Here is a 26,625-nt window from a genome sequence, read left to right on the forward strand (position 1 = left end):
TTTACATTTGATGCCCTGACCATCAAATATAGTCTCCTTGTAAGTCGCATTGTCATCAATAATGCAGATAATCATATTTGTAAGTGCCTAATTATTATTCACACTTATATTTATATTACTGAAATGCCCAGTGCATTTGCCACATACTATACAGTAAGAAAAACAGACAAAAGTATCGGCAGGAAAGGGACCAGGTTTCCAAGCGAGTTGAGAGTCATTCCAAGAGTGACATCGGCTCACTGGCCGACAACAGCGTGCCCGTGTCAGGCAGTCGTGGGCTGACGTCGTTCGCGCCAGTGTCCAGCTTCCCAACTGGGAACCTCGAGGCTCCTGTGGTCAGTTGAGTCACCGCGAAAGGAGCTGCAGGCCGCTGGCCAGCAGACAGGGTGCCTCCCCCGTCCTCCTGGAAACCCTGCTGTGCCCTTGGCCGCCACCACAGTGATCTCTGCTCCTTGTGTGGCCCCGACGGCCCTGCGCCATCTGATGTCGGCCTTCCAGAAGCTTCTACCACTCTTTGCGTGTACTCTAGGTCACATCCTGTGTGCTCCTCAAATCTCACATCCCTCCTCTGTGTTCTTGTCCTGTCGTTCTCGCCACCTGACGGGTCCTTCCAGATCTTTTAGGCTGTCAACATTCTACCCTTCTTTTAAGATTCTCTGATTCACATCAGCTTTGGAAGTATTTCCTGAGTGGTATTGAGTTATCCTGGTGATGTCTTAAAAGGCTTCCTGCGGTGCCTTTCAACTCTGTTCCTGTCTCTCGCTTTCCCATCTTGAAAGTCCGTGTTTGTTGCTGCTGTTTCCTGGCTGCCTGCTCGGTCCTGCCCTCTCCGCCGGCTTCCCCTCCACGAGCTCGCACGCGGCTCCGCGAGGCCTCGCTCAGCCACCAACTGCCACGAGCTCCCAGGGGAGGGTGGAGCAGGAGCCAGGCCGGGAAGCGGGAGCTGCTCCGTGCGGGCGCCAGAGTGGGCCTCAGGGGGCCAGTGAGGAGGCGCTGGAAGAAAACTAGCGGAAAATCAGTTTGGAAAGATATTAATAGATTGTGGGAAATAGTTGTACATAAAAGATGCAGCCTAGACAATTGTGAATCATGTTCCCACTGCGTAGCCCTAGAGCAGTGTGACTGTCTGGTGGGGAAGCTTCACCAACAAAGTGGCACCTTGGAGGACAGGAAGTTTGCCGCACACGAACCCAGCACATTCTGAGCAAAGGGCAGGGCCCCCCAAGAATCGGAGGCATGAAACAGCCCTGTAGGTTCATGGAAATATAGGTCACCTACGGCTTCATTGTGTTCTGTTTTAGTTTGGTGCCAGTTGAAGTTGCTGTTTACAATTTATCCCCACTATATATATATGTCCATGTTTTAACAACACCCTAAAAACGCACACCACGTGACACCCCATGAGAGAATGAGTTCTCATGCCCCAGCCAAGGGAACCCACCAGTGCCAGTTCATGTTTTGGGTATGAATTCCTTCCTAATACAGTCAGTCTTAATATCCATCCGTTTGGTAGATGAACCGGACGTTTACTTCAGTGATTTTGGGTGGAACCAGTTTCCTAGGCGTGGCCATAGTCATGAACCTCTCCGGGATTCTGCACCCCAGACAGGTTCGTGTCTGTCACCTCCAAGGCCCAGGTTCCCCGTCCCCCGAGGCGAGGGGGCACCTTCCTTCCTGCGCCGTTTCCATCCTCAGCCCTCGCCTCAGGAAAGGGGCCACGGGCCTCTCCACCCAGGAGGAGAAGGAGACCGCACAGGACGAAGTGAGAGCGATCTGTGGTCGTCCACTGAGGAGAGCTCCCTGCCCAGCCTCCCCCAGGGGCTTTGCCACCACAGTCGGGGAGCAGGACGGTGAGAGTCCGAGGGTCTCGGGGGACATGTGGAGGCGTTATCCTCACCGGCTTAGGGGCCTCTGGTTGAGGGTTACAGAGCATGGAGGCAGAGCTGGGTAGAAATTTAAAAATAAAAAAAATTTCTTTCTTGTAAAAACAAAACAGAGGCTGCTTAAGAAATATTGATTCTGCTTAAGAAAACTACTTCTGCACATCACCTTTGCATTTCTGTGCTCCTTTCTAATGCGATTTATTTTCTCTTTCCGCAAGGTAGCGATTTCAGGTGATAGTCTTTGAAAGTTACAAAACATTATTTCTTTTTTTAAAAATCTCTTAAAATCAGACTTCTCACCAGTTCAGGGTAATCTCTTCCCATTCGGCACAAGTGAGAGCATTTTATGAGTCTTTGTTTATCTTTTAATGCCAAGAAAGCTCGTAAAGACCTGGGTGGGCAGTATTTCCCTGCGGTTCATTGGCCGGGACGTGCCCAGCGCCGTGGAACCGCACCGGTACCGAGGGCTCCGCCAGGCAGAGGCAGCACACCCCGCCGTGGCAGGTGGCCTGGGCTCTCACGGACGTGGGGACGGTGCAGAGGGTGAAGGTGACAGGCAGCGCCAGGCAGCTCACTGTCCCGGAGACAAACACACACAGCCCACAGGGGGACAGGGAAAGGCAGGACATGGCAAACTGTTGGGGGAAGGACCACAAGTGCTGCAGGAAGCCGAGCAAGGGAGTGTCTGGAACCTGTAAAAATTGGGGAGGTGAGGGGGTGAGGAGAGAAAAGGCGGATGGTCCTTCGTGGAGGAGAAGGAGGCCAGAGAAAGTGACCTCTTTGCCTCCGTGGCCTCGTCTTAAATGTGGGATGATGATAGCACTTGCCTTGCAGGGCTGTGGTCAAGTTTAAATTATTTATCATTTACAAATACCGTCTGTAAACACTGAGCGCAGGACCTGTGGTCGGTGGAGGGTGGCGGTGATGTTGGCGATGATGACAATGCTGTACTCCCGACTCTGACTCCATCTCGGAGGTGAGGGAGGGTCTCCGTTCTCACCTATTCCCTGTAGTGCGGGCAGAATTCACCTCTTGTTTTTGATGCCTGGCGACATAAATTTATGCAGCCATCAGTTAATGGCTGATGAGTTTCCATTCTGTGCAAAAATTAGACTAAAATGACCAAAGTTTCTCACAGAAAAAGGAAATTTGTTTTGTTTTTAACAGCTTTTGATTTGCTTAGATACAAAGGAAATTTTTTGAACAAAAAAATCATGTGAACAAAGGATTTTTTTTCTTTCTCGGTATCAGAAACAGTCAGTGGTGGCTTCCTGGTTGGCAGGACTGGACACTGAAGACCTGGGCGGGGCCGGGGCCATCCCGGGGCCACTGAGGGTGTCACCCCTCTTTATGCAGAGAACTGTGAGAGCGAGGTCTGTCCTCAGAGCCGAGGTGCACAGTCGGCGCCATTTCAGAGCAGAAACAGAAAGAAGAAACAACTGGATGATGAACCCAGCCTTGCTGGGACCCCCGCCTGGGTGGGCAGACACCTGGCGTCCCCCCGGGCGACAGTGAGGCGGGGTCCCTCTCTCCCTAGACTTTTACACTCTTAATATCAGTGCCCATTTGTTTCACTCTAATAAATGATGGCCAAGAACTGCAAAGAACGTCACCTCATTTAGTTCCTACTGATGACACTGCTGTCCACAGTCACACGAGGAGCCACCGTGGCTCGGAGGCCAGGGTTGCGCGGTCATAAGCGCGGGAGCTAAGGACTGAAGACCAGCGCGCACCACTCAGCTGACCCTGTTATTCTGCTCCTGTGGCATCCTGATGTTCAGAGCAAAGAAGCAAAGCTTTATTCACTGCGGAAGTGACCATCATGCGTGGGCCCAGGACCGGGCGAGCCTTTCTCTTGATGTGGTTTGGAGCCCATGTCTGGGCTGAGCGAGATTGTCCTGGGAGCGCTGCCACCGGGCGTGCGCCCTGGGAAAGTGAGTTCTGACCTGATGGCTTCACGCTGTGTTTTCTGCCTGGAGATGTAGCCTGTGGGACGCTGCTGGGACAGGCCTCGGAAACTGACCAGTCCCGAGCACCTAGAATGCCCCTCCGACTTGAGGCCGGCTGACAAGGAGCTTGCTTTGGTTACTGTGGAGCAACGGATCCCAGAGTGTGGGGCCTGGACTTTGCTGGAGATAGATTCTGGAGCCCTGTCCCAAACCCAGACCCAGAAGCCCTGGGTGGGTGCCTGCTCCTCTCCCCGGTCGCAGCCCCCAGGTGACTCAGGTCGGTGAGGAGGCAGAACCGGGGCCTGAGACAGGGTGCACAAAATAGCACATCCTCGCTTCCAAGACATACTTCTCATATTTTAATTTTTCTGAAATAAGAATGGCTCTAGCAGTCTCCGTCATCTTACAGTTGGTGGCGTCTTAGAATCCGTGAAACGGGGTGAGTACGACCCTTCACCCAGTACGCCCCTGCAGTGCCGTCCTGTTTGGAAAAGCTGCCGCCCAAGGTAGGAACGAGTCCTGTGATTTTAGTTGTCTGTGTCCCAGCAGTGAGCAGCGTAATGAGCACCTCAGGCATACTGTGACCTTCCGGAATGTTCCTCCTGAGGCTTCTAAACCTTCAATTCATTTCTGATGCACCAAGGCTGGCCTGGGGCCTGATCTCCGGGTCCCACTTCTATTTAATTACCAGGAGCAGCTTTCAGAAGCTCTCGGTCTGCAGGCCTCGCTTCCAAGGCGCAGCCCCCGGCCGGGGAAGTGATGCGTTCGGCTGACTTGTTTTCCTCCGTCTGTCTCCTGCGCGTCTTTCCTGCTGCAGCGCGAGGCTCCGCCTCCCCGTCCTGGCCCCGGGGGCTGAGCCTTCAGATAGAGATAGTAGGCGGTGGGGAGGCTGGTGTCAGTGGCAGAACAGCTGTTCTGTCGCTCTTTAACAGCACGGTTATTAAAGCAGGAGAAAAGTAATTAAAATTGTCACTCGTGTGGCTGCTCAAATTATATTTCTACTTCCTCTCCACAGAGCTTTCACATGTGTGTTATAAAATATTTCATTGTGGTGTTATACATCATTAATGTTGTTTAAATTATTCTTAATTGCTCACCGACGTGTCAAAAAATGAGGAGGAAACTGGGAGGAAGAGATTTTTAACAACAAAAATAAACTGTAAAGACAATTTGAGTAATGAGTGCTGGGCTGGTGTGGGCACATCTGTAACCAGCACACAGGTGTGCAAGCACACGCATGCGTGCACGCCCCGCACGCCCCTGCACGCGCACACGGTTCGCCCTGTGTTTGCAGGAGCATCGCTGGTCATTTCCCCCCTTCTTTCCCCAGGATTGGCAAGGTTTTCTACAACGGGGGGGGGGGGGGGGTGCCGAAGATCCAACATCTGTCTTGGTTTCTTTTCTTCTCACTTCATTTTTTTCCATTTCCATACCAGAACAAAGAAAATAAGATTTTATAGCCAAATTCCCCCAAGAGATCTTACATTGTTTTTAATTTGTTCATTTATTTTTAAAACTGTTTGGTCAGAGTACCATTTGCCACGAGACCGTGGTCCTCGGGGGCCTTGGGTTCGTTGGCTGCGCCGATCCATGTCCGTAAGGACAACGGTACCAGGAGAAGACAGCAGGTATAACCAGAGCAATAAAACAATTATTAAGTAATTCAGAGAACCAAGAGCTTCTGGCTAGAGGGTGTCAGGAATGTTTTTAGATTTATAGAGTGTTAGGACAGAAAGAAGTTTCAAGATCCTCTAATCCAAATGTTTTCAAACTTGTTTTAAGCCACAGAGCCCGTTCTTCAAAAGAGAATTTACTGGGAAGCCCAGTATGGAAATAGAGGCTTCTCAAGAGATTCCCGGGACTCACTTTGAAGATCTCTGATCCAGGCCTATTGCCTCATTTTGCAGATTAAAGGAACGAGGGGGCAAAGAGGTTAAGTAATAAGAAAAGTCAACTTGAAGGAGATAAAAACCAGTCATACCAAGAGTCTTCATGTAATGGCATGGAAAGTGTGTTTGGCTTATTCGAGAGGATATTTTGGGGGTGATTCTATGCAATATACCCACTAGAGTGTCCCTGCCTCAAATGCCTAATGATCTCGCTGGAGAGACGAGACAGGGACAGCACGTAGACAGAGGAGGACAGCAGCTGGGTGTCCTTGGCGTGGAGACAGGACACAGAGGCCGGGCAGGCTCTGGGTCGGAGCTGCAGGAGGTCCTAAGGACCAGCAAGGCTGAGCAATCAGAGGCCCCGAGTGTGCATTTGGAGAACATAGGTGCTTCCTCGGAAGTGACCTACCTGGGCAGGTTGTGTGCATCATGAACATCCTGCAGAATGTGGAGCCAGTTCTGAGGACAACAGTGTGGCAGGTCCCTGGGGACGGGGGATGGAGGACCCCACAGCAGGAATGCCCTCAGCACCCACACCAAGAACAGGTGTGAAGGAACAAGTGCAGTTTTCACCGTGAACAGGACTTCTGTAAAAGATTCTCCTGTTTGCTGGGGTTTCTAGTCTCTCTTTATCGAAGGACCTTCCCTTAACCGTCACCAACCAACCATCACACCAATGGGACCATTTGCCCAGGGAACCCCAGGCAACAGAGTGAATGGATGTTAATAGCTCCTCAACTAAACAGTAATAATGATAGCAATAAATATAAATAAGAACATAAGTACATACAAATATGACAGGCACACTCACTGAGAGTTTAGGAGCGCATGGCACAGTCCAAGCATCTTGTGTGCAACGTTACCGTGTGAGTGAAGTCAGAACGTTGAAGGCGGGTGGAGGCGCTGCCCATCTCTCAGACAAAGAGGCTAAGGGCCAGCTGGTCAGCGTGACTTGCCCAGGCCTCCTGGTCCAGCCAACAGTGCAGCTAAGAGTAAGCGCTCAAGTTTACTCTGCTTTATGGTAAAGAAACACACACACCTGGAGAGACATACCCACGGAGAGGCCAAATGGAGCACATGGTAGAGGATGGAGTCTGTGGCCAGGTGGCCTGGGTTGAAATGCTGGTGCTGCCACATGCACTTCTGTGCCTCGGCGTACACGTCTGTGGAATGGGGGCGCACTACCTATTTCATAGGGATATTTTAAGGATAAATGAGTTAGTATATGTAAGACCCTTAAAGCATGTGGCACATTATAAAAATGGTGTGATTAGCAACTTGTTGCCGACACCGTCACTACGGTGGTGCCACAAAGGAGGGACGGTCAGAAAAGCATCGCAGAGAAGCTGTTGGGACTGAATCTTGGAGACTAGGTAGGGGTTTCGCAGGAAGGTGGGGAGGGAAGAGCCTTCTAGGAAGAGGGAAGATCAGGTACAGAGGCAGGAAACTGCACTGCCCATCCACGAAGAGTGTGGAGTCCAGGGTTCGAGAGCCCCAGGTGCGTGCTGGGGACTGACAGAAGCTCAGGTCCACGCGGGTCTCATGTTTCATGCCAGGGGGTTAAACCTGATCCTCTGGATGGTGGAAATAACTGAAGGTCCTGATCAGAAGAGTACCGTGGTGAGAATTGTGTGCAAACCCTCCGCAGGAGCGCTGGGGGCAGCGCTGAGGATGTTACCATGGAGACAGGAGGTTTTTTAGCAGGCACAATTGAGAAGAACAAAACATGGAGTGATTCAGAGAGGCTGGAGTGGGGAACTACTTCTGTTTAAAACATGTGATTTGCTTATTCTATATCCTTGAGTCCAAAAAGAAGAGCAGGTGATTTTGTATCCCGCCAAGGGGTCATCACCATTACCCTCCAGCAGGTGGCGCACACCTGCCCTCACCTGACAGCCCCGGGCCGCCCAGCCAGGCAAGTCCCGCCCAGATCCCACTGGGCTCAGACCTGCTGTCCCCAGTGGACGCTGAGCTTGAGGCTGAGGAGGAGGATGGGCAGAACCCTCAGCGGGGCAGACTGAGGGTCCACAAGAAAGCACAATCAAGCAAGGACCGACCAGGGGCTTAAGTCTCCCGATTGCTGACATGACCTGCCCTGTGTCAAGGTCTGATCGGATTTGAAAGCAGAGATGAGCTCACCTGTGATCCATCCTCAGTGCAATGACGGAAAGGAGCGAGATTTCTTCCCACGCCGTAATTTGTACATCCAAGTCCGTGTTGTCCTTCTCAAGAGGCTGAGCACTTAATGCCGTGTGGAGGGCATTGCTCCGGAGGTTTTAGATTTCCTCCTGCAAAGTTATTTCTATGCACCGGCCTCATAGGGAATGTACAACTCTACTTTTTAGTGTGCTTGATTGTTGACAGTGTTACCTAACCATAAAACTTGTGTCTTCATTACAAAACTTGGCTTCAGTGATCTCATGCACATTTTAGAAAGCAAAGCTAATCTCTAAAACAGGCAATTGGCAACTTGGAAGCACTTCAAGAGAATGGGCCACCACCCCCAAAATGACTTCACCACGTGCGCAGTTTCCCAAGGAACGCGTGACACCCAAGAAGGGTTTACTCATTCCTTTAATCAGCAGCTATCAACTGGCCACTTACGGTTAACAAGTCACTGTGCATTTTCCTGTGCAAGATACAAAGTTCAATAAGTCCCTAAATTCCAAGTACAGTTGAAGAGATAAGACATAAATACATCATTAGAAATCGAATTAGAACGCAATTGCCTTGACTGGAAATCATTGCAGAACTTCTCGAATCACAGTGTGGCCCACTGTGGTGATGCTGTTACCATCTGAGACTCAGAACAATGCCGGGAGCTGCAGGATTGGTGCTGAGAGCCCGGAACTGGAGCCGGAGACCCGTCCGGATTCCGGCTCTGCCCGTCCAGGGACAGGTGAAGCAGCCCGTGCACGTAGCATTTTCCCCGTAGGTTCGCCTCATCCCACAAAAGTAGTGAAACTAAGATCCTCCCTTCATCTTTGAATTCTGTGGATCACGTGAAATATCTAAAAACTTCACTCAGGTTCATGTGCAAGGGGCATAAAAGTGATGCTGTGACTTAAATGCAGGTAATTCCTAAAACCTACATCTTTTGTGAATCAATTACCCAAAGGTACTGGCTGAATGTCCACAACAGACACAGAGGCCGTTTCCTTTCCTTTTTTTTTCCCCCGTTATTTTTTCTTTTTATATGATTTGGGATGGTTTCTCTTACTACAAATGTCTGTCGTGAGCCCTAAGTGTCACTGGTAATCTCTAGAGCAAGGGGCTCCATGTGACAATAAAAAGTCAACGTGACATTGCTTCGCCATCATTTGTGAGCGTGTAAAACAACCCACCGTTTTCTAAGGACCCCGCTGAGCCATGCTCCTCCGACCGCTGCCTGGGAGATGGGATCACTTTCAAGTCCCCCGGACACATCGCGTGGGATTGAAGCAGAACCAAATGCTGTGGGGCACGGAGCCGGGCGGGTGGGGACCGAAATCCCAGGTTTGATGTCAGAGATAACAAGTCTTCAAAATCAAACAGCAACAAAACCGTCTGCAGCGTTGACTAGGAAATGCTGTCTTCGGAACAAATATTGTAATTATCTGCAGTAGTTTGGTAGCTCGGCTAGCTCCGTGTTTATTAGTATGATAATATCACCTCCGTGGACAAACTGTCTGCATCAGGCATCCATTATTCATGAACCGGCAAATAAAGAGATCGGAGTCTGCTCGCTGCGGCCTGCCAATTATCTCGCCCGGCCAGAGCCTCGCCCTGCTGGCAGCTGTTCTTTGAACCCATTCATCTCGCTGCAGAGACACGGCGCGAGCCCAGGCCCTTTGAGTCTCCTTTGTTTACATGCGAGGAGTTTAGCTGCTGCTTGGAAATCATCTGTCACATAAACATCCTCTGAGGACACAGATGAGGGGAATGAAGACAGGCACTGTCTTTATGAGTTTTTTTATTTATTCTGATGACTTTTTTCTTTTACAGTTTTGTGTTCTTTTTAATTACTTCATTTTCTCCTGCAACTGTCCCGGTTCTCCATCTAGTCAAGCAGGTGCAAATCAGTATTTTAAAATGAAAGGGGCTGGGAAGCAGAGAGGCAAAAGTAAATATTTTCTGTTGTGATTCAAAGCTTTTCTTTTTGTGCTCTGAATTTCTGCCCCTCTGGCCATGGGGTCTCTATTGAGCAAAACTACCTTATGCGTTGGTTGTGAATTCGCTTGCTTCAATTTGTCTATTTTCCCTTTCTGGAATAATATAAATTTTGGAAGTCAGATATTTAACTTTAGCCAAAACAGTATCTGTCATTAATCACAGTTTTCAAAGGGCTAAATGTTTTCATTGCAGCTGTCTCTTCATAAGCAACAGCTGAGCAAATATAATTAGTTTTCTGCTGTCAGTAGGCAGCCGTTCTGCATTTCAGTCTGAACATTAGCGCTGTTCCTGCACACCCAAGGGCGTACCAGCGTGAGACAGGCTTATTTATCAAGGACTTAAGACATCAGGGCGAGGCAAAGAGAACCACGATGAACATGTTTTTACTTACACATATGCGCTCTCATGAATTTAGGAGCATATACATAAGAGTATATCATTAGACACACATATACGGAGTCAAATATTTAATATTTGACCTAATTGACAGAGGAATTTACAATGAAATATCATTGTCTGCTTTCATTTGAAAGCATACCTATGTCCTGAGACTAGATGAAAACAGAAAGATACAGAAGGATCGGCATAGAAAGAGTAGAAAATCATCCTACTTCCTCAACCCCTTTTCCTCCTCCTCGCCTTCCGCTTCAGGCCGAGAGCAGAGCCTCCTCCTTAGCACAGGTACCACCACCTCCTTTCATACCTTCCCGTGAACACGGGCAAAGGTTGACATTTGAAAGGGAGATTCTGATCACAGAATCCTCATCTCTAAACGGGGTGTGCCCATCACTCAGGGCTGTGCTGCGGTGGGGCGGGGAGTCTCTGAGCCCCCAGCCCAGTGCCTGGCATGCAGTAGGAACAATGTCGGCTGCTGCTGTTTTTGCTGATGCCGCTGTGGCTCTTGCTGAGAGTAGACCTTGGCAACCCGAAATTCTGCAGTTGAGATCCAGGGAAGGAAAGTTGCTTATCTGGAACCACAGAATAGCTTGTGGCAGAGCTTCAGCCAGAACCAGGTCTGCAGACCCCTCCCTGACTTACAGGGGTCCACGTGCGGACCTCTGAACGGCGACACCTTCTGGGGACTGTGCTGACCACATGGCGTCAAACCATAGTTTGTGCGCGTCTGTCTTCCCTGCGATTTCAGTCTGCTTCCCCTGGACCTAGCACTGTGCCTGCTACACGGCAGAATACCAAAATGTATGTGTTGAATTGTGTGTAAAGTAAAAAGAAACTATGAATGTGAGTTGTCAGAAGAGCACTTAAGTCCCAAGGTTTAGCCACAATAATCTGCTCACCGGCAGTAGAGACTGATCGTTTTACAGGCATCACAGACACCGTGGCAAACGCTTTCTATTGCATAAAACAAATCGCTAAATAAGTTAGTTACTGACTAGACTTGCATGAGATCATTTGGAAGAAGAGGAAGAGAGTAAAAACCAATTTAAAAGTTCAATGGTGAAGCCACCCCTAGACTCATTAGTAAAAGTATTATCAATTCTTTAAAAAAGGTGTAGTAAAAAGTTCCCTCCTTTGTATGTTACCAGCTCCTCCCAAATCTGTGTCTGATACTAATATGCATGGCATTTCTCTTCTTAAAAGAATTGTAGGTAAGTACTAACACAGGTCTGGTCAAAGTGTCACAAATTCCACATATCTGATTCCAAATTAGGATTATTCTGATTTTTTTTTCTTTCTTTTTTTTTTTTGAGACAGAGTCTCGCTCTATTTCCCAGACTAGAGTGCTGTGGCGTCAGCCTAGCTCACAGCAACCTCAAACTCCTGGGCTCAAGTGATCCTCCTGCCTCAGCCTCCTGAGTAGCTGGGACTACAGGCATGCGCCACCATGCCCGGCTCATTTTTCTATATATATTTTTAGCTGTCCATATGATTTCTTTCTTTTTTCTTTCTTTTTTTTTTTTTTTAGTAGAGACGGGGTCTCGCTCTTGCTCAGGCTGTTCTCGAACTCCTGAGCTCAAACAATCCACCCATCTCGGCCTCCCAGAGTGCTAGGATTACAGGTGTGAGCCACGGCACCCGGCCTTCCTTATTTCTTAGGAGAAAATATGTTTCAATTTAGATAGTTTCCTAAATTATCTGCCAATTTTCAGACCCAAACCATCACAGAAATCTCAAAGCCACTGGGTGGTCCCACAATTCACACAGACAGCAGTGGGTATATGCTACTCGGGCAGAGAAGCCAGGCATGGAGGCCACCCGAGGGCAGAGCCCCAGCGCCTGGGACCTCAGACCTCGAGGTCTCAGGGCTCCCACCCACCCGTAGGGGGAGTCTGCCATGAGGGCAGGAATCTGGATGGGTTGTGTGGGATTAGCGATCGATAGATACCATATTACACACAGAGGGTGTTTTTAAACTTTTGTTTCGCATCCTCTTTAAATGTAATTGTTATTAACATTCGTGTTGTTTGTGTTTGACTAGTCTAGAGAAGTGTTCTATATTAAAATAGTGGTGAACATGGCCCATTGTCACGTGGCTCTCAAAAAAACACACAATCCATATCCTGCCGGTGGAGACAGCCACCCTTGGCTGTGAGCGAAAACGGCAGGGGGTTCCCTAAGCATCTGCAGAGACAGCAACCTGGATTATAAAAAGCAGGACACAGAGAATAGTCTTAAGAGACCTTTCCTTAGCCTAATTTAAATTTGCTACCTTGATATGTCATGGCCAATTATATGCTTAGAAGGCCATTCACTCGTTAACAGTTAATTTGTTCCGCAAACGTGCGCACAGCACTGATGCCCAGTTACAGGCCGGGTGGAGAGGAGGAGACACGATCTCCGGCCCAGGGGTTTCAGTGTGCGTTTGTCTCCCTGTCTGGGGTGGGGTAGAAACACGGTTGGAGCAGTTATGTTTTTAAAATTGCACTTCAGCATGGCAATTGAGGGCATTTTTCAAGTCACAAATTGGAAAGCACGCAGGAGAAATATCTGCAGCAGTGTGGTCAAGAGCTAATTTTCTAAATAACATGTAGAAAACAACAATGCAATTAAAGTAGCACAAAGGATGGGAAGTGCAATTTGTAGTAGTTGGTGTAGGAACACACATCAGAAATGCAAATGACAAACATGAAAACATGTCAAACTTAACTCACAATTTAAAATTTTTTAAAAATATTTGCACACCAGAGGGCTAAAACACTCATTTTTTTAAAGTTATAACCTAGACGTCTATGCAACCAATGTTTACTGAAACGTGAAAGATTTCTCCCGTACCTGTGGACTGTATTATTGTTCCCAACGTTTCACTTCCCCTCCCTGTAAGAAGACCGACCGCCACGCCCCATGGCCTGCAGCTACAGCACCTCCCCACGGCCAGGACTCATCCCCGCTCCAGCGGGACCCGAGTCGGCCCACGGAACCAGCGTGTACGTGAACTACACCACGCCTGGGACGTCCCAAGGGCCACCGTGACTTTGCAAGCCCCTCACTCACTTCCCTGTGTTCCGGGTGAAGGCTGACCTTTCCGTCTGGAACCTGGAAAGCAGACTGGTCCTGGGGAGAGCCTGGGGGAGCCCGCGGCGCCGTGCGCACCTGCCTGCAGGACGCAGCCTTGCAGGAAGGAGATGTCCTTGTTTCAGAGCACAGAGATCTGGGAGTTTTGTGCAGGAGACCACAAGTATTCGTGTCAATGTATTTCATGAAAGCTGACTGTAAAACCTTTTAACACAACTGCAGTGCCGCTAACTAGCTTAGCAGGTACAGTCTTACCTATGTGCAAAGATACGTGTAAGGCGGTTTTTGGAAACGCTGTTTATGATAACAAAAAAACAAAAGGAAACAGCCTAAATATCCATCAGTAGAGAATGGACTAAATAAATCATGGTATTTCCATATAATGGAATACTATGCATCTCTTAAAAAATAGTCTTAAGGCTTTTAAGAATTATTTGTGTAATTGTATATTACAAGATTTACCATTCTGCTACTTGATGTTTTCACTCCACGTTATTCTCTTCATGTTTGTCCGTGTTGATAGGTACATACCTGCTAATTCATTTTGAGTGCTCTGTAATGTTCCACCATGTGAATTCCTCTGTTTTATTCATTCGCTCTCCTGCTAATGAATGGCTGGTGACTTCCAGTTTGTGACTCGTATGTAGTTGCTGTTGTGAACAATCTGCTACGTGCCTCCTTGTGCACCTGGGCCAGGTCGCAGTGAGACGCAGTCTAGGAGTGGAGCCGTCAGTCGTGAGGCAGGAGCATCTTCGAATGTCATGGACGTTGCTAAATTGTTCTCCAAAGTGGTTGTGCCCACTCGGACCCCCACAAAGTTGGCCTTGCCCTCCTGCAGTAGTCGGACTAGGACGGTATTAAGACTGCACAAAATACTTAACATTGAGACATGTTAAGTAATAACATAGGTGTCATGTATATTCTTATGAATATATAACCAGGTGGCAAAAACCTCTCTTAAATATGCAGAGAAAGTGATAAATACTAACTTCAAAGTCATGTTGCCTCTGGGACAGGAGGGGATTGGGATTAGAGAAGGTACACAGGTGACCTCAAATCTACTTGTTTTATTTTATTTCTTTTACTTTAACCCAACATTATTTATTTATTATTATTTTTTCCCATTTTTTTATTTTGTTTTTTGCTTGGTTTGGTTTTTTCATTTTGTTAATTTTTATTTTAATTAACAATAATTGTATATATTTATGGAGAACAATGTGATTTTTTATGTATACATTATAGAATGATCAAATCAGGCTAATTAATATCTCTGTCACCTCACATACTTATTTCTTTGTGGTTAGAACACTTAAAATCCACTCTGTTGGCAAGTTTGAAATATCTAATGCATTATGATTAACTGTAGTCACGGTGCTGTGCAGCGATCACCAGGACCTGGTCATCCTGTGTCACTGTAGCATCGACCCGCTGACCGACGTCTCCCCTGTCCCCGTCCCCTACCCCCGCCCCCAGCCCCTGTGACCACCCTTCTGCTGTCTGCTTCTGTGAGTTCAACTTTTTCAGATTTCTACATGAAAGTGAGATCACGTGGTATTTGTCCCTCTGTGCCTGGCTGATTTCACCTAATGTAATGTCCTCTAGGTTCACTCATGTCGCAAATGACAGAATTCCTTTCTTTTTTACAACCAAATAGTATTCCCTTCTGTATATACATCACATTTTTAAAAATCCGTTCCTCTCTTCGTGGGCATTTAGGTTGATTCCTTATCTTGGCTGTCGTGAATAGAGCTGCAATAAACATGGAGTGCAGGTATCTCTTCCACATACTGATTTCGGTTCTTTTGGATATTTACCCAGAAGTGGGATTGCTGTAATTGTATTTTTGGTTTTTTGAGGAACCACCATACTGTTTCCCAAAATGAATGTATTAATTCACGTTCTCACCCACAGTATACAAGGGTTTCCTTTTTTCCACATCCTCATCAACACTTACCTTTCCTCCTTTTGATAATGGCCAAACTAACCGGTGTAAGGTGATATCTCATTGTGGTTTTAATTTGCATTTTCCTGATGATTAGTGGTGTTGAATATTTTTGCATATTTATATTAACCATTTGCATGACTTCTTTTGAGAAATGTCTATTCAAATCCTCTGCTCTTTTTTAATAGGGTTATTTTATTTCCTGTCATTGAATTGTTTGAGTTCCTTAATATATTTTAGATATTAGCCCCTTCTCTGATGTATGATTTGTAAATATTTTCAACCTCATCAGTGGATTGTCTTTTCACTCTACTAGTGGTTTTTTTTCTTGCTATGCAAAAGGTTTTTAGTTTGTTGGAATCCCATTTGTCTAGTTTTGCTTTTGTTGCCTTTACTTTTGGAGTCAAATCCAAGAAATAATTGCCCAAACCAATGTCATAGATCTTTCCCCCGTGTTTTCTTCTAGAAATTTTACAGATTTCGGTCTTATATTTAAGTCTCTAATCCATTTTTAGTTGATTCTTCTATAAGGGGTGAGATAAGAATCCAATTTCATTTTTCTGCATGGAATAGCCAGCTTTCACAACACCGTTTATTGAAGAGACTGTCCTTCCCTCGTTATGTTTTCTTGGCAACTCTGTTAAAAATATATTGACTGCAGATGTGTTGATTTATTTCTGGGCTGTCTGTCCTGTTGTATTAGTTCATGTGTCTGTTTTTATGCCAGTACCATACTGTTTTGATTACTACATCTTTGTAATATGTTTTGAAATCAAATAGTGTGATACCTCCTTCTTTGTTCTTTTTGCTTAAAGTTGCTTTGGCTATTCAGAGTCTTTTGTGCTTCCATACAAATTTTAGGATTTTTCTGTGAGAAATCTATTTTTTTCTATTCCTGAGAAGAATGGCATTGGAATGTTGATAGGGATTACATTGAATATCCAGAGATTGCTTTGAGTAGTACAGACATTTTAACAATATTAATTTTTCTCATACATGAACAAGGGCTATCTTTCCATTTATTTGTGTCATTTTCAATTTCTTTCATCAATATTTTTAGAGTTTTCAGTATACATGTCTTTTACCTCATTGATTAAATTTACTCCTAAGTATCTTATTTTTTTAGCTATTGTAAATGAGATTATTTTCGTAATTACTTTTTCAGTTAGTTCATTGTCAGTGTATAGAAATACTGATTTTTATGTTGATTTTGTAACTTGTAACTTTACTAAATGTGTTTATCAGCTCTATCAGTTTGTTGGTAGAGTCTTTAGGGTTTTGTATACATAAGATCGTATCATCAACAAACAGAGACAATTTCACTTCTACCTTTACTATTTGGATGCCTTTTATTTCTTTTTCTTGCCTAATTGCTCTAGCTAGGTTTTCTGATGCCACATTGAATAGAAGAGGTGAGAGTGGGCATCTTTACTTTGTTCCTGATGTTATAGGAAAAGCCTTCAACTTCACTGTTGAGTATAATGTTAGCTATGAGTTTGTCATATATGGCTTTTATTGGATTGAGGAACATTCCTTCTATACCTACTTTGATGAGAGCTTTTATCATGAAAGGATGTTGAATTTTGTCAAATAATTTTTCTGCATCTATTGCTATGGTTATATGTTTTTGGTTCTTCCTTCTGTTAATATGGTAAATCACATTTATTGATTTGTATATATTGAACCTTTATTACATCCCAGTGATGAATCCCACTTGATCATGGTAAATAATCCTTTTTTGAGAGAGAGAGAGAGAGAGAGAGGAGAGAGAGAGGAGAGAGAGTGTCTTGTTCTGTTATCCAAGCTAAAGTGCAGTGGCATCATCATAGCTCACTGCAACCCCAAACTCCTGGGCTCAAGAGATCCTCCCACCTCAGCCTCCCGAGTAGCTGGGACTACAGGCAGGTGCCACCATGCCCAGCTAATTTTTCAATATTTTTTGTAGAGACAGGGTCTTGCTACATTGCCTAGGCTGGTCTTAAACTCCTGGCTCCACGAGATCCTTCCACCTCGGCCTCCCACAGTGCTAGGATTATAGGCATGAGCCACCACACCAGCTAGAAGTAATCCTTTTAATGTACTGTTCAATAAGGTTTGCTAGTATTGTGTTGAGGATTTTTGCATCTTTGTTTATCAGGGATATTTAGCCTGTAGTTTTCTTTTCTCGTGGTACCTTTCTGGTTTAGGTGTCAGGGTAATGCTGGCCTCGTAAAATGAGTTTAGAAGCATTCCCTCCTCTCCTCTTCTGGTTTTTGGAAGACTTTGAGAATGATTGGTATTAGTTCTTCTTTAAACATTTGGTAGGCTTCAGCAGTGAAGCCATCAGATCATGGACTTTTCTATGATGGGAGACTTTTTACTACTGATTTAGTCTCCTTGCTTGTTATTGATCTATTCAGATTTTCACTTTCTTCATGATTCAGCCTGGTAGGTTATGTGTTTCTAGGAATTTATCCATTTCTTCTAGGTTATCCAGTGTATTGCCATGAAATCGTTCCTAGAAGTCTCTGAAGATCCTTTGTGCTTCTGTGTTATCAGTTGTAAAGTCTCTTCTTTAACCTCTGATTTTATTTGAGTCTTGTTTTTTATTTCTTAGTACAACTAAGGGTTTGTCAACTTTGTTTAGCTTTTCAAAAAAACAAACTTTAAAAAAAACCTAAGAAAATAACTAGGACAAATATGGTATAATGTAAAGATTTGATAAAGCTTACAGATATACTTTCAAGTATTTTTATGTAATTTTTAATATGTGCTTGTGTGTAAATATGACCACATTATGTGCAGGCAAACATTTTAGGACATTTTAGAAACATTTAGGTTATTCTGGGAAGTGGAGATGAAAATAGATCTTTTACTTGTCGATTTATTCTTTCTTTAGCGTTTGAATTTTTTCAGAAACATGTATGATACATTCATTAATTAAAAGATTAAAAGGGACTAATTCAAGCTCAGTAACTTTCTCATTGTATGGACGAGACAAAAGACTTAAAGCTCTCGAACCTGTGTTTTCTTCTCTGTAAAATATGGTTAGAAACATCTACTTTACAGAGCTGCCGTGAGGGTTTGATTAGAAATTATTCATAAAAAACATCTAGCAGAGTGCTTTTTACATAGTAAGCGCTAAATAAATAAAACTGTTTACATTATTAATAAGAACATAGGATATGCAAATTTAGGTATAGGCATAGGTTTGCAAATTTACTCACCTTAAAATGTACAGAGAAAATAGATCTAGGTTCTTTATTTCTCAGTAACTGATCTATTCTTCCATATGGGCTCCCCATGGGGGGAAACAGATCTTAGAACCAAGAAGCTTAGTTTGATTTAATACTTTAAACCTACAGTCAACGTTTAAATCTCCCTTGGTAAGTAAGTGCTGTTTCTTCAGGTGCCAGTATGCAGACTCTCAGATCACTGTTCCCTCCCTGGGTGGGGGGCTGGGGGGCGGGTACCAGTTTTAGCAAACAAAAGTACAGGATGCCCAGTCACATTCAAATTTCAGGTGAACCAGAAATAATTTTTAGTAGTATGTCCCAAATACTGCATGGGACATATTTATAGGAAGAAAACATTTATTGTTTATCGAAAATTCACATGTAACAAGGCAGCCTGCATTTTGTCCAGCAGCCCTATCTGTGAGTGGAGGGGGAGGGGCGCAGCATGGGGAACGGGGCCCCTGGACACCCTGGACGTCGGATGTCCACTGTCTGGGTCCAGTCCCTGGGCAGTGGACAGGCGTCCACTCTGATGTCCACAGCTGGCATGACCCACAGTCTGTCTCAGCTTAGCCGGCACCTGCCGGTGTGCACTGGCCAAGCCTGCCCCCTCCCCTCTCGATGGTGAAGGACTCTGTGCTTTTCTGCCATATCCTCTTCGGGCCCTGGAATGGGATGTCCACCGTGCAGCCTCTGCAGTGGGCCGTGGAGCCCTCGCCATGGTGGATCCACAGCGGATCCCCTGGCTGTCAAGTCAGCTTCTTGTCACAAGACCCCTCGGAAGCGGGGGGGAGTTCTGATGGTGAAGCCCCCTGCGAGTCCACAGCATCCCAGGCTCCCCAGACTGAAGCAGAGCTCAGGCAGCAGCCCTGGCCACATCCCACACGAATCTGTCTCCCTCTGACCACCTGCCTCCACTTCCTCTTTCTCTTTTCGTTCTCTGCAGTTCACCCGAGCCAAGGGGGCTTCCTTCCCTGCCTCCCTGCATGCTCTGTGGTCGCCCATTCACAATCATGCCACGTAACTGGGCACTGACTCAATTCAAAACACCACTCTAGATGCTGAAAACAGCTGCTAATGAGACAAATGCTTGACTGTGTGGAGCTTGCATCCTCGTGCAGTAAGCAGACACGGGGTTAGTTCCATGCTCCAAGGTCCTGACACTATAGGACGTGGCAATGAGCTCCACAAAGAAAAGGGAAGCCAGCTAAGGGGAGAAAGCTGAGTGCGTGGTCGTGCAGGGGTTGGGTTTGGGCACGTGGTTGTTCCGGGGTGTTCTTTTAGTCGGGGTGGTTGGAGAAGGCATTTGAGCAGAGACTTAGGTGAAGAGAAGGACAAGCCAGGGAAGAGTCTAGGCAGAGCACTTCGGGCAGAGAGAACACCAGGCAGAGTGGGAAGAGCCCCCGAGCCTCAGAGCCTGCAGGAGGGCCAGGCGGTGGGCGAGGCTGAGTGCAGAGGGGGTCGCAGGGAGGAGGCTGGGAAAGTCCTCCGGCCAGCCTGTTAGTCTGTTTTCAAAAAGAGATAAAAAATAATTCAGAAATTCCCTTTTGTTTTCTTTCTGGACTCTCCTTTTGCTAAAAAAGAATTTGAAGTCAACCTACAGGGAAAGTTGATCTGGGGTCACCGTGTCCTGCGTTGTACCTTCCTTCCCACTCCTGGGAGGGACGGCGGCGTTCCCGGCACCGGGAGCTGGGAGCCAGTGACTCGGGAAAACTCAAACATGGTTGAACGTTTTCAGAATATTCCTGTTACATTAATAAGTTCCTACAAAGTGTTGAGAGGCCGGTGGACAGAGTGACTTCCTTCCTGGAGGAGCCAGCAAAGATACCTTTTAAAAAGCTGACCTAGCACCAAGGCTTGAGTAATTTAGCAGAACTCAATAAAAACACCGTGGAATTGTGTCTGGGTGATAAACATGAGTTTATAAGGATATAAACCAAACGTAATGCTTTGTAGGGTAGTGTTTTATGTCATTGCAGTAATCTGCAAATAGATAGTGTGACCTGGGTTCGGAGGTGCAGAGGTGGAGACCTCGCCTCTGACGGCCACTTGCTGGTGGCCCCTCCAGGAAGTCGGGCTCTCTAGACGCCACCAATCTGCCGTAGGAAAGCTCGTCTCCTTCCCTTTGCTCCCAGCTAAACTAACGCCTCGTTTCTGTTTCTTTCCTGGCATTTCTTCTCCGCCCCATGCAGGTCCCGGAGTTCCTAGGGTGACGGTGCACAACACCACGGACAAGAAAAGTAAGTGCTTTTTTCCTCATGTCCTCCTGGGGCGCAGAAGAAGGAAGCGAAAGTACTCCATGGGATAACCCGGCCCACACTTTCCTGTTCCGGACAGAGAGATGAGTCAGGTCCTAGCAGTTCAGCCTGGGCCCTGCTGGTCCCCAAACTCACTGAATACCGTGAAAGCCGAGGCCGCACACCCCTGCCACAAGGGTCCAGACACCCCTTTACGAGCGCTGAGCCCGGAGGGTCATTCCAGAGCTACCCACGTCACTGTCTGCCGTACTCCGAACGGAGCTGAGACGGGATGGATTTGCACGGCCACCCCCAGGGCTTCTGTGGCCTGGCATGACCCCCCCAACCCCAGGACTTCCTGCCGGCGCCAAGAGGCAGGTCTGTCTCTGTGCGTCTGGGGTGTCTTCACAGCATGGCGGGTCCACGCATCCATGCAGCTGCAGGGTGTTAAAACGGCAGGGAAGACTTTGCAGGACTGTGCGATAGGGACGGTGGCAGGGGAGAGATGGGGCTCAGCTCCGCACACAGCAAGGCCACGCGGGACTTCCCGCCCGAGGGCAGAGGGCAGGGCCGGCGAAGAGCAGGCACGGGACGGGGGTCGCAAGCCAAAGACAGGGCGGGCCGGGTTGGAGCCCAGTCAGGAGGCGGGCGCAGCGGAGCGTGGCTGACGTCTGGTCAGGAAGAGGGTCTTGGTCAGGGGTGAGGCTCTCCAGGGACCCCTGAGGAACTCGTACACATGCACGAGTGCAGGTGACCATGCGCACATACATGTTTGTGCGAAGGGTTTGAGTGGCGTTTGCACTCAGAGGCAGACGCTCAACTCGGCTGAGAAGTAGAGACTTGCCAGGTCTCTCCCAGGCAGCCCCTTCCCTCCTCCCCACGGCCCCCACTGCATTCTACACCTGGGGCCGCCTTCCCGGCAGAAGGTCAACCGTACGGCAGTTGCTGGAATTCCTTAGGCTCTAACCACAGAGGCGACCTGGCACCTCCAGTGGATGTCGAGTGTGAGTGGTTCGGATTCTTCCCGGTGGCGGGAGGGCTGGAGAGGGAGACAGCGCAGGAAAAGGGTCTCCAAGAGCGTGTTTAGACGCGCTTAGAAAGTGGCCCGAGTGTCCAGAGTGGGTGAAATAGAGGCAGCATGTAAAAAATAATCCCAAATGATGATACTGTTCTGCCAAGCTAGTAAATAACTGTTAGAAGTTCAAAATTAAACCACAGGTAATAATAAAATCAGAAGTAAATAAATAGGTTTTGAAATTGTTTAAACGCCAGGGGGCAAAAAAAGCAAGCTGTGAGGCGGATGTCTGAATGGACACCCAAACCTCTCAGAATGCTCGAGAGGCTGTCGGGGCCGGCGCTGAGGAGGAGATGCCTTTCTGTGTCCCCCACCCAGGAGGGGCTGGCTTTCCAGTGCTGAGGTGACCTGCCCAGACCTCCTCTCCCGCCTCGCCTGGGGACCGTCCCGGGGGCCCGCAAGGTTTGGGAATCAGGCCCTGGATAATTTTCTCATATTTGGCGGGGTTGTCCCTTCCTAATCGATGGTCTGGTGGAAAGTAGGTAGGGTCTACAGCTTAGCTAACCGCCATGAAGCCGCGCCAGCGTCCTGGCCTCGCTGTTGCGCCGTCCAGTGGGGACCCTGGAGAAGGGGACACAGGACTCTATGCAAGTTTTGCAACTTCCCGGGAATCTATAATTATTTCTAATTTAAAAGTTTTTTAAAACCATCTGTGGTCTGATAAAAAACACAAAACTATCACTAAACTTTGAAAAAACATGATACAATATATGGGTCCTCTTACAAAAATCATTCACTTAAATACTTTTACCTGCTTCTTTGGGGGAAGCTATTATTCATCTATTCACGTCAAAGGTTAACATAGCACCTGCTCTTTGAGAACACATTTTGACTTTGAAGCCACTTCCAGGCCTGGATGTGGTCACCCCCCTGGGGATCGAGACGGCCCAGCGAGTGAAAACGTTAGGCGAGCCCCTCTGCACCCTGGCGCTGGGGAAAGTCGTCCTAGTTGTCCGAGGCTTGCGTGTGAATGAAAATGAAGCAGACCTGTAGGTCTTAGTGTGATGTTGAGAAAATATTTTCTTTATTCCAATATAAAAATAAGGTAATGTCAGGTGGCGTGAGGTGCATTTCTTTGAAAGAGAGTTCAGATGAGAATTTACCAGGTGTCTTCCAGCACGTGCCGCGTGCTCGCGCTGTCAGAGCTCTGAGATGTTAGCTCCACCAGGAGCCAAACCGCCGCCTCTGTCCTGCGGGTCGACTAGCTGCGTTGACCAGCCAGCCCAGTCTGCACCGCACACGAGCGACCCTAGATTCCGTCGTCTTCCACGGCCGAGCTCCACAGATGAGGTGTTTCTAAGGGGCATTTTACTGTGTGCAGCTGAGCTGTCACTTTGGTGCCTGTGACTCCAGGAGGCAGAGAGAAGGGACCCAGTGGGGTAAGAAACAGCACTGTGCACACAGGATGAGGCTGGCACCGCGTGTCAGTGTTCCCTTCTTCTCCACGTGAAATTTAACGCTGGCACCGCGTGTCAGTGTTCCCTTCTTCTCCACGTGAAATTTAACCCTGAACCTGAAGGTGACACCATTGTGCTTCATCTCGGCAAAGCGCTGATTAATTGGAAGCTGGACAGCGTTTCCGTCGCATTGCGATGTGTAGAATTCTTTTCATCGCCTTTGTTTTACAGGCCTATTTGTGTAGCTATATTTGAGCTCGGGCTTCCCTGCAGCCTAACTCAAACCCTGGGGATATTTCATTCTGCCCTTGCCCGGGTCTGCCTTTCTCGTTGTCAGTATAGTTCAGGCTCTTTCAGAATGTCGACTGAAGCCACCACTTCAACTTGAAAAAAAGATTCAATGTGGCTGAGTTGGTGCAGCACCCACCCCCGGGAGGAGAGTGGGGGTCTCGTCTCGCTCAGAGTCTGCTTCCTGTCAGACTCCGGGGTTTGAGGGGAGCCCGACGGACACTCCAGAGCACCCACATTTGCCCCGTGCTTGGGACTGTGCCCGAAAGCTCATCTTTCCGCGTTCGTTCCTGTGGGTTAGCGTGTCATACCTGCATGTGAAAATCCCTTATGTCAGTTAGGGTTGCGTTTGGGTAAGCGTAGCAGGAAACTCGGAGTCGCCATTGCTCACACCGGGGGGAAGGCGTTTCCCTGCCCCGGGAAGCTCGGGCTGCTATGCCCTTGGCCGCCATCTCTGTTCTCCCCAGCTGTCGTGGCTGTCGCTCTGCCTGTGAGGTTGCTCCAGGGTGCACGGTGGCCGGGAGCCGGGAGCAAGGGCAGGGACAGGGGGGCAGGGGTCCCATGGCTGAGACGGTCCCTTCAGGCTGTCCTCCCACCAGTGCCGCCAACACAGGGTGCATGGTGGCCGGGAGCCGGGAGCAAGGGCAGGGACGGGGGGCAGGGCTCCCATGGCTGAGACGGTCCCTTCAGGCTGTCCTCCCACCAGTGCCGCCAACACACCTGCTCCACCTCATGGTGCCCAACTTAGTCCCGCGTCCAGCCCCAGCTGCAGGAATGCTGGGAAATGTCTGTTATCCGGGCTCCATGCACCTCGGGTGGAGTCAGGATTTTGTCCCCAAGTAACGACCTCCACTGCGATCTCGGGAGCCTGGTGGAGGCGCTTGCTGGGCAGCGCCACAGAGCACCCTGTACTGGCGGCATAAACAGCGGTTAATCTCACAGCTCCGGAGGTCAGAGTGTGAGGTCACGGGGTGGGCAGGGCTGGTTCCTTCCGAGCTGTGAGGGAGACTCTGTTGCCGGCCTCTCCCCGGCTTCCTGGTTTGCTGCCATCGCTGGCGCTGCCTGGCTTGTCAATGTGTCACCCCGATTCATCCTCAGGCGGCATTCTCCGTGTGTGTGTGTGTGTGTGTGTGTGTGTCGTTTCCCCTTAGCACAAGGACACTGTCATACTGGATTAGGGCCAACCCTAGTGACTTCATCTTAATCAGCTGCAAGGACCCTGTTTTCAAGTAAGGTCCCTGTCACAGGTAGCAGGGGTTAGCACGTCAGCATGTTTTAGGGGACACATTTTCCCCCGCAGCACTTGGACCAGCAAGGGTTTCTCCTTCTGTCACACGAAGCCCAGTTCCTGTGCCCCAGCTGTCCCGGCTCCCTCTGGGAGGAGCAGCCTCCCTCTCCGTGTGACCCGTCCGTCCCAGGCATCTGCTGCTGCCCTGTGGACGGGAGAGAGAAGGCAGCACGTGTGCGGGACATGCAGACACTGTAAGTGGCCTTTGCGTTTCCATTGGCTGGAGCCACACCTGGGCCCCGAGACACGGGAGGAGCCGCAGGACCAGGAAGGACAGGACAGGGACATCCATGGCACCAGCAGTCGCTGCCACGGGACAGAGAAGAGGAGGACGTAGGTGGCAGCAGCTAGAGAGGAGTGACAGTGAAGAGTCGGTGGCCGTTTTTGTGCAGGTCATTCGGTCTGAGCCCGCGTGCCGGATGCTTCCCACGCTCAGTCACAGGGCCCGGAGGGCGGCTGGGAGCTCAGTGCCGAGCAGTCCGTGGAGAGGAGTGTCCAGCCCGGAAGGTCTTTCAACTGGGGCGCGAGGGCAAGAACGCCAGGAGGGGAGGGGTCATAGCATGGGACCACGAGAAAGGGGGGGACAAGGCTTGAGGCCTCGCTCCTCCATTTAAAGAGCTTAGATCTGCTTCAGACAGTAAAAAAAGGACGACAAAATGGTGCGTTAGACGGCACTTCTGTGCAGACACACATGCTCTCCGTGTCCTCGTCCCGCCCCACAGAGAGGGAAACAAGGTTCTGACTGCGCAGGAGCAAATGGTCTGAATGAGAGGAGAGCGTGGAAAGTAGTTTTTAGAAAAAGGGCTGGCCGTGCGCAGTGGCTCACACCTGTAGTCCCAGCACCTTGGGAGGCCGAGGCAGGAGGATCACTTGAGGCCAGGAGTTTGAGGCTGCAGTGAGCTGTGATGGTGCCACTGCATTCCAGCCGGGGCGACAGAGCAAGACCTTGTCTCAAAAAAAAAAAAAGAAAGAAAGAAAGAAAAAAAAGAAAGGAAAAGAGAGAGGGGGAGAAGGAGGAAGGGAGAATGTGTGGACAGCAAGAAGCCACGTAGCAAATCTTCTAGAGAGCTCAAGTAAAATGTTTACACTTTGACATTCACTCACTCTGTTAATAAGCACCGACTGCATGCACATGATGTGCCAATCACAGTGTGGGCCTCAAGAAGACTATGTGACTTGCCAATGGTCACTTGCGCAGGAGACTGAAACGTGGCCCCCTGCGCACCCACCGGCCAAGCTCCTGCCCCGTTGCGGAGCATCCACACCTGCAGGAACAGGCTTGGGGCCACCTGGACAAGGAACCAAGGGCTGCAGGCCCTGGTCGTGCCACGCCCAGCACGCTGAGCTCAGCCTGCAGGTGCTGCCGGAGGGAGCTGCGTGGCTTTTTCCAGGTTTGCGTTTGATGTGTCTGATGTCCCCTTACGGAGCTCCAGGGCCTGGCCCGGCCCCAGCTGCATTCGCCCCGAACGAAACCCCTGTGTTTTCATTTCGTCTGTCAAAGCAACGTGTCCTGGGCGAGGAGGCAGGTGCTCCGGCCCCGGCTCGCACAGCAGGGCGGGTCCATGGTGTGGTTGGGCCACGTCACAGCCTCGTCTCGGCCTCTGCGGCGGAGGCAGGGCCCTTGGCGCTCGGGGCGCGGTGATGTGCATCGCAGGCAGGCAGCAAAGGCATGGTCAGGCCAGCGCTTCACAGACCAGCCTTGGCCTCAGGTGGGTTTCAGATCAGTTGCGCTCTTCCCTGACGGAGGAGGCCGCTGGAAAAATTCCAGGAGGACACAAAGGCGAGCGGGAAGCGATCCCATCCTGCGGATGCCCCTGCCCATGCGGGCTCCGCCCTGCC

The 26,625-nt window shown here is 48.7% G+C and overlaps 1 protein-coding gene across 3 annotated transcripts in view; it reads left to right on the top strand.

The window, feature by feature from the left end:
• The window catches only part of DPP6 (dipeptidyl peptidase like 6), a 643,862-nt gene that overhangs the window by 591,557 nt on the left and 25,680 nt on the right, over nucleotides 1-26,625 (top strand). For 2 of the 3 annotated variants that reach the window (XM_069462595.1, XM_069462596.1), the window contains one exon: nucleotides 20,694-20,741. In XM_069462595.1, coding sequence (XP_069318696.1) covers nucleotides 20,694-20,741 — 48 coding nt within the window. Of the gene's footprint in view, nucleotides 1-20,693; nucleotides 20,746-26,625 lie in introns of all 3 variants that reach the window. The other variant, XR_011231801.1, reaches the window with a different exon arrangement.

The sequence above is a fragment of the Eulemur rufifrons genome, chromosome 29 (genome assembly GCF_041146395.1).
Source record: "Eulemur rufifrons isolate Redbay chromosome 29, OSU_ERuf_1, whole genome shotgun sequence".
NCBI classification, from domain to species: Eukaryota; Metazoa; Chordata; class Mammalia; order Primates; family Lemuridae; genus Eulemur; species Eulemur rufifrons.